This window comes from Crinia signifera, chromosome 11 (genome assembly GCF_055691185.1).
Source record: "Crinia signifera chromosome 11, ASM5569118v1, whole genome shotgun sequence".
In the NCBI taxonomy this organism is placed as follows: Eukaryota; Metazoa; Chordata; class Amphibia; order Anura; family Myobatrachidae; genus Crinia; species Crinia signifera.
Genome location: NC_139227.1, coordinates 103,733,523 through 103,750,097, shown reverse-complemented (window position 1 = coordinate 103,750,097; position 16,575 = coordinate 103,733,523). Strand labels below are relative to the sequence as shown.

Below are 16,575 nucleotides of genomic sequence, written 5' to 3'. Positions count from 1 at the left end.
TTTGGAACCAATTAGAGCTTATGAGTATTTTCTGGAACTCGAGAGCTTTAGGATATAAACCCTATACAGAGAAGGCGTGGCCTAAAGCCAACAAGATTAACAATGGCGCACGCTGCGACTACCGGAAATGTGTCATCACGAAACATCCGGATGCACCACATCCATCCGGAATAGCTGCCGGGACCCCTGGCTTACGGTCCAGAACTATGGATACCGGAAGTGGCCTGCATTCCAACTACCGGAAGCGCGTCACTTCCGGATATCCGGAATCGGCAAAACTTAGATTTTGGAGATATCTTTATCCAAAAAACTGCATTTATAATACTCGTTTTTCAATTATCAATGTTTTGTGTGCATGTTCCTGTCTCCTGCTCATGATAGGTAATATATATTATTTATTTTTTATGTTTATTTATAATAATTGACTAATCACTGTGCCAAGTAACCGCCCCCTAATCAATGGTCAGGGGTATATAAACCCCCTGGATGCAGCCATATACACACCTTGAAAAAGCTCAACCATAGAGCGAAACGCTTTGGTGGATACCTGAAGTGACTGAACCCTCTCAATACCACCCAATACAGCTGCCTTAAGCCCTGAGAGACCGGACCAGCCTCCAGACCAAATTTTGGCTTCAATATCGGGAGACTACTATGAATCCAGCCTACAACATACCATTCTGGTAATGAGAACTAACAGACGGTGAATATATTCCCCAAAGCTAAACTGGAATACATCCCCTGCCATCCAGGTCCTTGCAAAACTGAGGCGAAATAGGAACGGATCCTAGTGGGCTCATCACCCTTTATAAACCCAGCTGGACATTTTAATACGGTACCGTATGGACATTCAATACTTTTTTCAGTCACTTCACCCATTTTTTTAAGAGCTAAACGCTCTCCCAAATTTCCCTTTTTAATCCACTATCATGTTATATGCTAATTTTCATGCTACTTATTGTTTCTAATATGTGCTGCTAAATTTCATTTTTATTTTATTATATAATAAACATTGTACTTTTTATGAAGGTTACTTGCATTTCTTAGTATCAGATTCCACCTCTCTAATTAGCGCAGTCCACCCTTCTTCCCTTTGTATTTCATTGTTGGGGAGTGACACCCCCCTTTTTTTGTACTGCAGCTTTTATTGCAACCCAGCTCTAGTATCTGCGCCCCTTCCTGATTCTTTTTGTTATCAGTTCTTTTCTGCCGAGCTTTAGGACATCGTCTGGAACCGATGGAGCCAGGCAGTGCAGCAAGATCATAGAATGCACTGAAGTCACTGTTCAGGATAAGATCCACAGGAGATTCACAAAAACCATGCAGCTGGGCTGTGGACATCATTGCGCTGGCAAACTTGGGAGTGGCCTGCCAGCTTCTTTTATAGGTGCTAGTGACTGGTAATTGGTTGCAGAGATCAGCTGATGAAGGAACAGTGCCGGTATTGGCTATGAGGTGATCATGTGACTGTTTCCAAGACGCCTGCGCTAATGTTTGCAATCTACAAAGATCAGCAAACACAGCTACATGTGTCCCGCCTAGATGAACATGTCCAGCCACAGCTGCATGTATCCAGCCTAGATGTCCTTATGAGTGTAGGAACCACTGTGATAAATGGTAGATGTAGAGGAGAGCAGGCACAATATTATTAAAACCTGGGGCCAAAATGGCAGAATTCAAATAGAAACGCATTTTATTGGTCCTGTCCATTCTCCACTGACCTGTAAATTGTGGCATTTTTCGGGGGTATCAATGCGCATTCATACGCATGGATATTACCATGGAAGGGCTTCCTGTGCATTTGTATAGGATGCAGACAAGAATGTCGCGGAGTCGGTCTCTAAGGTATATATTTACTAACCAGCAGGTTGTCAATGCTGCAGACCATCATCAACTTTGGTTATGTATACTCAAATTGGCAATTAATACCAAGAAAAATTGTCGACTTTGAATACACACTGGTTAGTAAATATGCCCCCTAACAGAAACAGGGGTACTCTTTACCTAGAACGGCGCCCGCGATTGGCATCGCGGGCGTCGGGGGTAAAAAATCGCGGGCATCGCGGCCATCGTATGCACATAAAAACGGGTGCGACGCGATGCCCGCGATTTTCCCATAGGGATCAATGTTAAAAGTGAGATTGGACGCGATTTTAGTGTTAAATGCCTCAATGCCCGCGATTTTTACATAGGAAACAATGTTAAATGGGCCACAGAGCCCTAATAGTCCCCCTGAAGTCTTAAATGGCCACCACAATTTTTAACGCCACCCCACGATCAACGTGAACCCGAAGCGTGGCGAGCGCAGCGAGCCCGCGAGGGGAGGCGGTACGCGTCCTCCGACCTTTTCATACCCCCACTATCCACGTCGGCGTGGAGTTGAGAATAGCCCGAAGCGTGGCGAGCGGACGCGGATACCTGTGAAGCCCGCAAAGGGATGCGTTTACCTGTGAAGGTATCCGCGTCCCCTCGCGGGGCTCGCTGCGCTCGCCACACTATTCTATTCTCAACTCCACGCCGACGTGGATAGTGGGGGTATGAAAAGGTCGGAGGACGCGTACCGCTGCGCTCGCCACGCTTCGGGTTGACGTTGATCGTGGGGTGGCGTTAACAATTGTGGGGGCCATTTCAGACTTTAGGGTGACTATTTGGGCTCTGTGGCCCATTTAACATTGTTGTTTCCTATGGAAAAATCGCGGGCATTATTTATTTATTTATTTATTAACAGTTTCTTATATAGCGCACACAAATTCCGCAGCGCTTTACAGAGCATAGTTATTAGCAAAAACACATAACAATTTACAGCACAAGACCATTTAGGACAAGTACATGGTTAATATGGATAGTTGCATCAGGGGACAGAACACTGAAGCAATCATCAGGGTGGCAGTGGTTTATATATTCTAAGAAAGGCACATGAGGAGAGAGGGCCCTGCTCGTGAGAGCTTACATTCTAAAGGGGAGGGTTAGACAGACAGGGGTGACACAGAAGGGAAAGAAGTGGGCATAAACAGGTTAGTATGAGAGATGGTCAGGTTTTATGCAGGAGGGTGGGAAGGGGTCAGCTTAGTCCTTGATATTTTAAGTCTAAAAAAGAGCTGGGTCATCCAAGAGTAGACAGCAGAGAGACAGTTGGAGATATGAGTGAGGATAGAGGGAGAGCGATTAGGAAAGGAGTGGTAGATTTCAGTGTTATCAGCATAGATGTGATAGTGGAAGTCGAGTGAGCAAATAAGCTCACCCAGAGAGGACGTATAGAGAAAGAGAAGAAGAGGGCCAAGAATAAAATTTTGGGGGACACCTAAAATCAATGGAAGAGCAGGAGAGGTGAGGTGATTAGAGGCATTGAGGCATTGAACACTAAAATCGCGTCCAATCTCACTTTTAACATTGATCCCTATGGGAGATCTACAAAGATCAGCAAACACAGCTACATGTGTCCCGCCTAGATGAACATGTCCAGCCACAGCTGCATGTATCCAGCCTAGATGTCCTTATGAGTGTAGGAACCACTGTGATAAATGGTAGATGTAGAGGAGAGCAGGCACAATATTATTAAAACCTGGGGCCAAAATGGCAGAATTCAAATAGAAACGCATTTTATTGGTCCTGTCCATTCTCCACTGACCTGTAAATTGTGGCATTTTTCGGGGGTATCAATGCGCATTCATACGCATGGATATTACCATGGAAGGGCTTCCTGTGCATTTGTATAGGATGCAGACAAGAATGTCGCGGAGTCGGTCTCTAAGGTATATATTTACTAACCAGCAGGTTGTCAATGCTGCAGACCATCATCAACTTTGGTTATGTATACTCAAATTGGCAATTAATACCAAGAAAAATTGTCGACTTTGAATACACACTGGTTAGTAAATATGCCCCCTAACAGAAACAGGGGTACTCTTTACCTAGAACGGCGCCCGCGATTGGCATCGCGGGCGTCGGGGGTAAAAAATCGCGGGCATCGCGGCCATCGTATGCACATAAAAACGGGTGTGACGCGATGCCCGCGATTTTCCCATAGGGATCAATGTTAAAAGTGAGATTGGACGCGATTTTAGTGTTAAATGCCTCAATGCCCGCGATTTTTACATAGGAAACAATGTTAAATGGGCCACAGAGCCCTAATAGTCCCCCTGAAGTCTTAAATGGCCACCACAATTTTTAACGCCACCCCACGATCAACGTGAACCCGAAGCGTGGCGAGCGCAGCGAGCCCGCGAGGGGAGGCGGTACGCGTCCTCCGACCTTTTCATACCCCCACTATCCACGTCGGCGTGGAGTTGAGAATAGCCCGAAGCGTGGCGAGCGGACGCGGATACCTGTGAAGCCCGCGAAGGGATGCGTTTACCTGTGAAGGTATCCGCGTCCCCTCGCGGGGCTCGCTGCGCTCGCCACACTATTCTATTCTCAACTCCACGCCGACGTGGATAGTGGGGGTATGAAAAGGTCGGAGGACGCGTACCGCTGCGCTCGCCACGCTTCGGGTTGACGTTGATCGTGGGGTGGCGTTAACAATTGTGGGGGCCATTTCAGACTTTAGGGTGACTATTTGGGCTCTGTGGCCCATTTAACATTGTTGTTTCCTATGGAAAAATCGCGGGCATTGAGGCATTGAACACTAAAATCGCGTCCAATCTCACTTTTAACATTGATCCCTATGGGAAATCGCGGCCATCGCGGGCATCGCATCGCACCCGTTTTTTAGTGCATACGATGGTCGCGATGGGCGCGATGGGCGCCGTTCTAGGTAAAGAGTACCAAAACAGGAAATTGATAAGGAGTTCAAGTGTTCTGCATAACTAAGACAGGTCCTCTTGCCACGCCCACTACATCTGCCACCCGCATACAGAGAGGAGTGCAACCAATACTTCACCTCTCTGACACAATCTATTTATACACCAGCTGACGATTGGCTGATTTAACATCGACCCTGCACGCTACTTTAAGTACAGTTTCTTCCCACACAAGCAAGGGGAGAACATACAAACTGCATATTTAGGTGTTAATCGAACCAATGACCTCAGTGCTGTTAGGCGGCAATGCTAACCATTACACCATCCGTGCTGCCCCTAATTAAATTTAGTCTCTAAGTCGCTCTGATTTTGTAAGTACCAATATACTCGTTCTGTACAGCGCTGCCATCCACTTGTGGCGCCTTATAAATAAAATGGCATAATAATACTCCTACAACAATTCATGCCGACCTGCTAATGCCATCTCTTCCTATGGAACCCCCCTTCATGTCCACCACATCACATTATCAAATGATGCATTTCCAATAAAGTGAAATTCGGAAACATTTCAAATTCTGGAAGTTTAATTACATATGTGCCTTACAAATATATTTTTTGGTATTTAATATTACAGAAGTAAAAAAAAACAAAAAAAAATTGTGAAAAAAATAATTACGCTCAGACATTTACATAGTAAAAAACAATAAATAGAATTAAAGTGCTTCTTGCGGTAACGGCGCATGTCTCCGGACACGTTGTTGTCAAGCATCGATGAGCATTGTAGGAGACTCACACACCGAAAATGTGACTAGCGTCTGCTTCCGCACATTGAAAACTACCCCCCCATGCTCAGCAGGTCCTAGTGACATCACTGAACAATATAACTTATTGATATCATTCAGTGTGTACAGTGAATGTCGGCCAATGCGTACACACCATACAATATGCTTCATGAGCGATATCGTTAGGGTTTTTCATTGAATTCCTGGGTGAACGATAACATACATACATAATAAATGATGTTGCTAACAATATCTTTCAGTGACGTTATCCTAACATGACTCTGAATATGGTCTCATTGCCGATATAGCATACCTCCCAACAGTCCCGCTTATCACGGGAACGTCCTGATATTTTGGGACATTCCCTTGTCCCTCCCGACGCCGACAGTGTCCCGTAGCACGGGGGGGGGGGGGGGGGGGCAGTTGGGAGTCCCCCCCTGTAGTCCGTGAATAGACGCTGTGCACAGCATCTATTCTTGCAGGCAGAGTGGCTGGCCAGCAGCTCACAGAGCTGCTGGGCATGCCCCCACCGTGGTGAAAAACGGGGGCGTGACCTCGCAGCAGCGCTGTGAGTATATGCCACGCCCCCTTCCAGACAGGAAAAATTCACCCTGTCCCGCCGCCGGGGTCCCAGATGTTGGGAGGTATGATATAGTCAGGATTTGACCGCACACGAAAGGGGTGGTCGTTACCAATATAGGCCCTTATTCTGGTTGGTGCGGCCGGAGCCGCACACGGTGCTCCGGCCGCACAAACCAATCCCCGCCCACGAGACGGATCGCCACGGCCGTCCGTACACGGACGGCTGGCGATCCGCATAAAAATAGTGGGGCGTACGCCTCCACCATGGTGGGAGCTGCCCCCTGCATTCGATGGTCGTCGACCATCGAAGGCAGGGCCGCACGCCACAGCAGCTCCCGCAAGCTGAGACCACACGGACAATCGTCCGTGTGATAGCTTGTATGGGGGCTGAGAGCTGACATCCGGCGACGTCAGCTTTCCGCCCCCATCAGTGGCGTCATACCCTGATTAGCATGCATACGCCCCGCGTTTGCATGGGAACGCCCATGAAACGCGGGGCGTATACATAGGGAAATGAGGGTATGAAGCCCCTCACGCCCCTATACGCCCCCTTTGCGGCGGACGAAATACGTCTGCGGCGAATGGGGCTGCACATGCGCAGATTGACCTCTGCGCATGTGCAGACTAAAAACATCGGCGGTACGGCCGCACGCGGGCCGTACCGTCCGATTCAGAATAAGGGCCATAGTGTGTACACACTGGTTTATAGCATAATAACATCATTAACAATATCGTTATCGTGCTTATCATTACAAAAACTGGTGTACTGTGTATGTACCTATATGACAGTGAAAGAACATTGCCCACAGGGCTTGACTAAATGATGTTGGCAGTACGCTTAATACCACTAATACTTCATACCCCCCCCAATGAGGTACATTCATATAAAAAGTTGACAAACAAAATATAGCCTCTAAAGAATTATCAGACATCTAATACAAAATCAGGCATGGTACATGAATCATAGGAAATGCTTTCTGAAGCCGGCTGTTCACCTTGTATCAGGTAAGCCCTGGTCTGTTACCACCTGAAAAATCATCTGCAGCTCAATTAAAAGAGGTTTGTCAATAAAATACTTTGTGTGACATTTAAGATACAAAAATGTTGGAACATCAGAACAATAGTACTTTTTTTGTTTGTTTAAGGATCCACCGATCCTTAAATACAAGTTATCGTACTGATATTATTCACAAAATACATCGGAAGCTGGGATATGAGATATGTCTGAAGTTACTGCGTTACTGCATCGCATTCTATAGGCAAATGCTCGGGTGGGGGGTTTCCTGTTGCCCAGAATCACAGTAAACCTCCTGCATGCATGTTCCCAATAAGGGGCATAGCCTCTGGAAATGGGGAGTGGCTTTGCGGGAATGTCTGTGATCATGAGGCCACGCCCCCATTTCAACGCTGTGGGGGCATGGTCAGCAGTCTGAGAGCTGCTGGCCATGTTCCCTGTCCCTCTGATTTCCTGAATAGATGTTGTGTGCGAGTAATTGTTTCCAAACCCCCGCAGGAACACTGCCACAGGTGGGATGAACCATAGTCTCAAAAATGTGACTGTCCCGCGAAAATCAGGACAGTTGGGACGTATATTTGTGTGAATGCTATCAGTAGTTTTCTTATATAAGGATACTTATATGTTATACATAGTAAACCCAATTATATCGGAAGCGGTACATCTGTCAGAACAGACTTAGGTCTACAGTCATTAGGTCGACCCTGGAAGGTCGACTGTCCCCAAGGTTGACAGGGTTAAAGGTCGACATGGCTTAAGGTCGACATGGGCCAAGGTCGACATGGTTTTAGGTCGACAGTCATTAGGTCGACATGAGTTTTTCACTGTTTTTTTTACCCGAATGTCGACACAGTTGGAGTCGAGCCGCAGCCCCTCGCTGCGCTCGCTTCACTCGCGATGCTTCGGGCACGGTGCCTCGCTGCGCTCGGCACACTATTTTATTCTCCCACCACGCCATAGTGGATGGTAGAGCATGAAATACCGCCTGTCGGCACATGTCGGCTCAAAAAACAGTGAAAAACTCATGTCGACCTAATGACTGTCGACCTAAAACCATGTCGACCTTGGCCCATGTCGACCTTAAGTCATGTCGACCTTGAGCCATGTCGACCTTTAACCCTGTCGACCTTCCGGGGTCGACCTAATGACTGTCGACCTAAGTCTGGTCTGACAGATGACCGTTTCTCATTATATCCTATGTTCTACACTTAAAAACAGTGCAGAGAAAATCACTTCTAGCAGCTCTGCAAGAAAGGGGCATAAACTGAAAGTAGCAAGTGGTGAATTTGGTCTCTGCGTATTACAGTCTTTGATGTTTTAACTGTTTTTCTTATCATAATTTATATTATCTTAAGGGACCCATTTATCAATAATATTAGCCCCATGTATGAAGGATGGATCACAGTAGATTTATTCTATATCAGCTGCTATCCCTTCCTTATGTATCAACTGCAGCCATACCCCGACAGCAAGGGCATGACTACCATAGGTGCAGGGAGTGCCATAGCTGAGAAAGGCCACCTTCCCTGTCACAGTTACATGTGTTATATACAAGGGTGTAACTACCATAGGTGCAGGGAGTGCAGCTGCTATAGGGCCCAGAGCTGAGAGTGGCCACCTTCCCTGTCACAGTTACATGTATTATATACAGGGGTGTAGCTGCCATAGGTGCAGGGGGTGCAGCTGCTATGGGCCCAGAGCTGAGAGGGGCCACCTTCCCTGTCACAGTTACATGTGTTATATACAGGGTGCAGCTACCATAGGTGCAGTGGGTGCAACTGCTATGGGGCCAGAGCTGAGAGGGGCCACCTTCCCTGTCACAGTTACATTTGTTATACACAGGGCGTAGCTACCATAGGTGCAGGGAGTGCTGCTGTGGGGCCCAGAGCTGAGAGGGGCCACCTTCCCTGTCACAGTAACATGTGTTATACACAGGGCGTAGCTACCATAGGTGCAGGGGGTGCAGCTGCTATGGGGCCCAGAGCTGAGAGGGGCCCATTCCCCGCAGCTGGCACCATTTGATAATGGTGTTAACCACGTTGTAGCTTTCGGGCTACACTTTACATGATTAGCTGGTAGAGGGTTCCTCCAGAACACTCCCAGCAATCCACCGCATTTGTGTCCTACTTCCACATTGCAGTAACGGGCTTCTTGTCCCTGTGGTTGCACTTTATTACATCCTGCTGGTATAATGGCATATTGCATTACCTTTCCGTATCACTCCCAGATCCCAATGTAAATGCGATTGATAAATAGCCCCTTAATCATTTCCTCGCCTATTACCTGTCACTGGCTCCCAGAACATTGCAACTCGGAGTATATGAGCTTAGAACTGATAGTCCGCCCCGAGCAGCTGTTTGTGATCATTAGGATTTACAGGTTCCGGGTCTGTCACTGAAAATCTGGCTTTAAGGAGTTCTCTGTGTGGTTTTTCGCCCCATGCCTGTGTGATTTCTTGACGTGTGTTCGCTGGTTTTGATGAGCCGTGTTCTTGGTGCGGTTGTCCACAAACTTGTCTTTCTTGTAAGGCTTTAGCGGCTTGCTCTCCGAGACCTTGGGCGTAGATTCCTGGGGGGTGCTAATGGAAGCAGGGTACAGAGTCTGTAACTTCTGCTGCAACCAGTCCTGTCTCTGCAAGGTGTGCCTGAAATCCCCGTAATTATGCATTAACTGCATCTCGCTGACTGCCCTTCTCCTGCAGCAAAAACACACAGACTGTACATAAATGTGATGTCATACAAAGACAATTCCTCATCACAGTAGTTAACAAGACCCCGAACTGTAAATGGAAGAAAATGCTTGTTGTGTCACGTAAGGAGACTAAGGGGGTATCCAATCCCGGATCACAGCTGTCAATCCCTCCCGACAGCCGTGATCCTGGCCCGTTTGCGTTTTGCCCGACAGCAAATCGGCAGGCGGGATTCAATGTCCCGCCTGTCGATTGGCGAAAGGGGTCGTGTCCGCGTAAACAGCCGTGGATTGTCGATCTGCAGCCAGGATCACGACAATCCACGGCCGTTCTCTGTCAGTAAAGATAGCAGTGAAAAGGGCCCCACCGCTAAGGCCCCCCCCCCCCAAAGGCACATGTAAATAGAGTAGAAACTCACGTCACAGGTTTACCCTCATATCCAGAGAGCAGCGATACTCCGCACAGGATGAGTCCAATCTTGGTGAGGTCTGGGATTAGATGCATGGTGTCTGCAGGGAAAGAATAACACCATTCAGATGTACAGTACAGCGCATGACCTCATGGGGAAGGAGAGGTAACACAGTACATAAAGCCTGGAATGGTCGAGGGGGTGAGAGTAATCTCTGCGGTGAATCTAGAACCATGTATAAACATTGCAGACAATACGTCATATATTAGGAAGGAAGAGAAACATTTTTGTGGCCTTTTGATGTAATTTATTGTGGAAAAAGTAACAACAAAACATAATCCCATCTGCAGTTATTTGGCCCCGTTTTTATGGTGCATTCACATAGAGCCTGATCAAGGTAATTAATAGTCACATGCAACTTGTCTGGGATGTGATTAGCCAAGGCTGAAGCGGGGCATAGGCACAGGTGGAGCCGGGTATCACCATAATAATCATCCGGGTTATTGACGAAGCAACCCGGGTACTGGTTTGGTGTGGAAGGGCCCCTTTCACACATTCCGGCTCCTGTCGGGCGGTGACACCCCGCGCGGCCAAAAGCCGTGCCGCACACAGAAGTTAATAATGGACATTATTGTGTTCATTCACACGGGGCGGCCATGGCCCAGCCGCCCGTTTGCAGCCGGATGTGACCACTGGAAGGGACAGCTGCCGGGCTGTGGCCATCCGCACCATTGTAAACTTCTGTGTGCGGCACGGCTTCTTGGCCATGCGAGGTTTCGCGGTCCGGCAGGAGCTGGAGCGTGTGAAAGGGGCCTATGTAGGGTTTTTTTCCCTTGAAGCCCAAGGTGCATATAATTGTCACCAGGTAAACAGTGCAAAAACTGTGCCAGTGGCATGGGACTTAGGACCCTCTCCAAAAAGAGAAGGGTCCAGCTACTCCCCATCCTGTCAGAGCCAAAGGGCCTACTGAGGGAAAAAGTGTCTTTGGGTCACCACTTGCCAAAAGTCAGAAGGACCCCTTGAATCCCCAACCCACAGAGCCAGAGGGTCCCTTAGAGGCAAGGGTATTCAGGCTTCCCTCAGCCTCACAACTCGGGGTTGTCCCTTTCTTCCAAGGGTTGGCTAAAGCTTCTCCGTGGGTGACAGCTCTCCACAGAAGGAAAAAGGGCTGTATGTGACATGGGACAGTGACATGATGTGAGGAGGGGAATGGAGGCAGCAGGAAGCCACAGACTGAGAGTTATATAGTAGGAGGAGCAGGGTCTCCAGCAGCACACAGTGTATCAGGAGGTGGGTATTGTGACAGTGAGGACAGAGCTGTATGTGACATGGGACAGTGACATGATGTGAGGAGGGGAATGGAGGCAGCAGGAAGCCACAGACTGAGAGTTATATAGTGGGAGGAGCAGGGTTCCCATCAGCACAGAGTATATCAGGAGATTAGTGATGTGTTAGTGAGGACAGGGCTGTATGTGACAGGGGCAGTGACATGATATGAGGAGTGGAATGGGGGCAGCAGGAAGCCACAGACTGAGAGTTATGTAGTGGGAGGAGCAGGGTTCCTATCAGCACAGAGTATATCAGGAGATTAGTGATGTGTTAGTGAGGACAGGGTTGTATGTGACAGGGGCAGTGACATGATATGAGGAGTGGAATGGGGGCAGCAGGAAGCCACAGACTGAGAGTTATGTAGTGGGAGGAGCAGGGTTCCTATCAGCACAGAGTATATCAGGAGATTAGTGATGTGTTAGTGAGGACAGGGTTGTATGTGACAGGGGCAGTGACATGATATAAGGAGTGGAATGGGGGCAGCAGGAAGCCACAGACTGAGAGTTATACAGTGGGATGAGCAGGGCCCCCAGCAGCACAGAGTATATCAGGAGATTAGTGATGTGTCAGTGAGGACAGGGTTGCATGTGACAGGGGCAGTGACATGATGTGAAGAGGGGAATGGAGGAAGCAGTAAGCAACAGACTGAGAGTTATATAGTGGGAGGAGCAGGGTCCCCAGCAGCACAGAGTATATAAGGAGATGGGTGAGATGTCAGTGAGGACAGGGCTGCATGTGACAGGGGCAGGGACATAATGTGTGGAGGGGAATGGAGGCAGCAGGAAGCCACAGACTGAGAGTTATATAGTGGGATGAGCAGCAGCAGCACAGAGTATATAATGAGATGGGTGATATGTCAGTGAGGACAGGGCTGCATGTGACAGGGGCAGGGACATAATGTGTGGAGGGGAATGGGGGCAGCAGGAAGCCACAGACTGAGAGTTATATAGTGGAAGGAGCAGGGTCCCCAGCAGCACAGAGTATATCAGGAGATGGGGATGTGTCAGTGAGGACAGGGCTGCATGTGACAGGAGCAGTGACATGATGTGAGGAGGGGAATGGGGGCAGCAGGAAGCCACAGACTGAGAGTTATACAGTGGGATGAGCAGGGCCCCCAGCAGCACAGAGTATATCAGGAGCTGAGTGATGTTTCAGCGAGGACAGGGCTGCATGTGACATGGCAGTGACATGATGTGAGGAGGGGAATGAAGGCAGCAGGAAGCCACACATTGAGAGTTATATAGTGGGATGAGCAGGGTCCCCAGCAGCACAGAGTATATAAGGAGATGGGTGATTTGTCAGTGAGGACAGGGCTGCATGTGACCGGGGCAGTGACATGATGTGAGGAGGGGAATGGAGGCAGCAGGAAGCCACAGACTGAGAGTTATATAGTAGGAGGAGCAGGGTCTCCAGCAGCACACAGTGTATCAGGAGGTGGGTATTGTGACAGTGAGGACAGAGCTGTATGTGAGAGGGGCAGTGACATGATGTGAGGAGGGGAATGGAGGCAGCAGGAAGGCACATACTGAGAGTTATATATAGTGGGAGGAGCAGGGTCCCCAGCAGCACAGAGTATATCAGGAGATGGGTGATGTATCAGTGAGGACAGGGCTGCATGTGACAGGGGCAGTGACATGATGTGAGGAGGGGAATGGAGGCAGCAGGAAGCCACAGACTGAGAGTTATATAGTGGGAGGAGCAGGGTCTCCAGCAGCACAGAGTATATCAGGAGATGGGTGATGTGTCAGTGACTGTGGTAGATGTTATTTAGATGATGGCTGATCTTGGTGCGCATTAGCTGAGGACTTGTGGCTCTACTGTAGGAACAGATTCTTAGCTGGCCAGGTGGAAGTACAGTACTAGCTGTGGATTCTTGCCGGAGTTATACAAGGGTAACACTTGGACTGTACTGAGTTACAAGTTACTTCTACAATCAGTTCCCAACCTGTCACAATGACAGAACAACATAACAGTAATGTCAGCGCCAGCGGTTGTGTGCAGCCGAATTGAGCAACGTTTGAATTGCTTTATTGGCCTTTTATTAAAGTATATAGGATTAATGGTGTATTCCACTTCAAAAGAAACTCTATCGCTGGAACCCATCACCCCCTCAATATGTAAATGCAATAATAATTCCTTCATTTATAACAGACCAGCTTGCATCTATTTGCATCTATAAATGATCCTTTAAGACTAAACTTAACTGGGAACACGTGGATGTCGGAATGTAAACTTGGTTTCTGCGGGCTGCACATATTGTAATGTAACCTTGTAGCATTCATGTTGTAATATGTAAACCGATGCCTAGAGAGGATGCGCTTGTGTCATGGCCTTTCCTGAGCTTCTGCTTCATCTCTCTGCCATCCATCAGCCCTCGCTCCTCCGTGGGACAGGATTACTCTGCTGCCTGACAGCAGCATCCACTAAGAGACACTTATTACACAAGGCATGTATGTCAGTGCACTGGCCATGCTGGCGATGTGTTATGCGGTGGTCACATAAAACACCATGACATACTACTATATAAATAAAGTACCACTAGTAAGCCCGCTCGAAGCAAAAGCTTCGAAAGTTAGTCTGCTGCCTTCTGTGTTTGTGCATGTGTGAGAAAGAGATGTAGTTTCACTCTCTGACAGTAGATGGCAGTGTTTCGGAGACTCGCGGACACAGGAAATATATATAGATGATCACATAAAACTGGCTTACATAAAGCGATGTTAACCAATATTAAACATAAAGCAGAATATAATTCACTTCCACAACACCTGGAGGAGGTCAGAGATTGCTTTGTAAGGCTGCAATCCACTAGTGCGATATGGCCACTTTTTATGCGATTATTTACGTTGCTGCGACGGATCGAATGAAAAGTGACACTTCCCATGTGTATCCATCCTATTATATGTGTGCTTGAAACCTTCCCACCATACGTGTATGTGTAACCTTCCCATTACACGTGTGCTTGTTACCTTCCCATCAGACGTGTATGTGTAACCTTCCCAATATACATGTGCTTGTAACCTTCCCACCATACGTGTATGTGTAACCTTCCCATTACACGTGTGCTTGTAACTTTCCCATCAGACGTGTATGTGTAACCTTCCCACCATACGTGTATGTGTAACCTTCCCATTACACGTGTGCTTGTAACCTTCCCACCATACGTGTATGTGTAACCTTCCCATTACACGTGTGCTTGTAACCTTCCCACCATACGTGTATGTGTAACCTTCCCACCATACGTGTATGTGTAACCTTCCCACCATACGTGTATGTGTAACCTTCCCATTTGTAACCTTCCCACCATATGTGTATGTGTAACCTTCCCATTACACGTGTGTTTGTAACCTTCCCATTACACGTGTGTTTGTAACCTCCCACCATACGTGTATGTGTAACCTTCCCATTATACATGTGCTTGTAACCTTCCCAGCATACGTGTACGTGTAACCTTCCCATTATACGTGTATGTGCAACCTTCCCATTACACATGTGCTTGTAACCGTCCCATTACACGTGTGCTTGTAACCGTCCCATTACACGTGTGCTTGTAACCTTCCCATCATACATGTATGTGTAACCTTCCCATTACACATGTGCTTGTAACCTTCCCACCATACGTGTATGTGTAACCTTCCCATTACACATGTGCTTGTAACCGTCCCATTACACGTGTGCTTGTAACCTTCCCATCATACCCAGTGTAACTTTCCTATCATACATGTGCATGTAACCTTCCCATTGTGTGTGTGTGTGTGTGTGTGTGTGTGTGTGTGTGTGTGTGTGTGTGTGTGTGTGTGTGTGTGTGTGTGTGTGTGTGTGTGTGTGTGTGTGTGTGTGTGTGTGTGTGTGTGTAACCTTCCCATGTCAATTTAAATCTTTAACATCCAGTAAAACATGGCTAGTTTACCCAGCCTGCTTATTGCTCTGTTATGGTGCACTACAGAGCAATAAGCAGATACCTGGAGGCAGATTCTCTGGATTTGCCCCATTTCACGAAAGCAGAACATACTATTACATGATGTCGGTCACTGGATAGACAGCGTTACTACTTGTGAGACAGAACAGACAAACACATATAAGGCTCATGTGCAATAATACAGCACAAGGGAAGTACACAAGTATAAGATGCTGAGTTACTCACCCAGTGGGGTTTGGCTGTTGGTCCTGGCAGAGTCCAGCTGTGGACAGTGAAACGCTGAGGTTATACAGCAATTTGATGAACTTGCTCTGTGTGAGCAGTTTTATGGCCCATAGGAGCCAATGTAGCCAGCTTTATGTATTCCCAGTGTCTGTCACTCCCATCTCCCAGGCCATCCTCTACCTTATAGGGCTGACTCCCACCCACAGTCCAGGGACCACCTCTGTAATGATGTGACTATAGCCGGCTCAGTCCTCCCAATAGTACGCAGAGCTGATCAGGATGATAGTATAGATACTACTCACGGTAGCCCAAGATGACAGGAGGGGATATAATGGGGAGAGTTAGGCAAAAGATAGAAAATTGTGCTTCATTCAGCTTTGGTGGTAGTTATGTGAAAACTGCATGCGGTTCCCTTCCGTGTGCGACTACAATCACATTGCTGTTATGCTCGCATGGTAAGGGTATCCCATTGGCTGCACAGCCCAAGCTGTCTGAGGACTGTCATGTTTTGGGTCACAGCGGCTGCGTGTGATGTCACACGGCCACTGCTGTCCGCCCCATAAGAAGGTGCAGACAAGCCTGCGTTGTCCGGTCCGTGCCCCTGCAGTACCGGGTAGCCGGCCAGAAAACACCACCCCATCACCGCCCCCTTAAGGGGTCACACACACATACTGACATGTGTGCACATGCACAGATTTCCAAAAATCATCGGCTAATAGTGATTTTTGGGTAATTTGTGTCCCAATCTGAATCAGACCCGTTGACTGCTTGCATTTCCCAGGTGACTTAGCATTAACCCTTTCATATTGACGTGCAATGTGAAAGGGTCTATTTGAAATTACCCCGGTCCAGCATTCCGAACCGGTTTAAAAAAAAAATTAGGGTTGAT

The 16,575-nt window shown here is 47.8% G+C and overlaps 1 protein-coding gene across 2 annotated transcripts in view; it reads right to left on the bottom strand.

Annotated features, from left to right (window-relative positions):
* Positions 1-7,950: 7,950 nt before the first annotated feature.
* PTH (parathyroid hormone) overlaps positions 7,951-16,575 on the bottom strand; it is a 100,170-nt gene continuing 91,545 nt past the window's right edge. Inside the window, exons 1-3 of one of the 2 annotated variants that reach the window (XM_083164078.1) lie at positions 15,687-15,841; positions 10,226-10,316; positions 7,951-9,813 (exon numbers count right to left, since the gene is read on the bottom strand). In XM_083164078.1, the coding sequence (XP_083020204.1) occupies positions 9,510-9,813; positions 10,226-10,311 (390 nt within the window). In that variant the 5' untranslated portion in view covers positions 10,312-10,316; positions 15,687-15,841 and the 3' untranslated portion in view covers positions 7,951-9,509. Of the gene's footprint in view, positions 9,814-10,225; positions 10,317-15,686; positions 15,842-16,575 lie in introns of those variants that run through there. The other variant, XM_083164079.1, reaches the window with a different exon arrangement.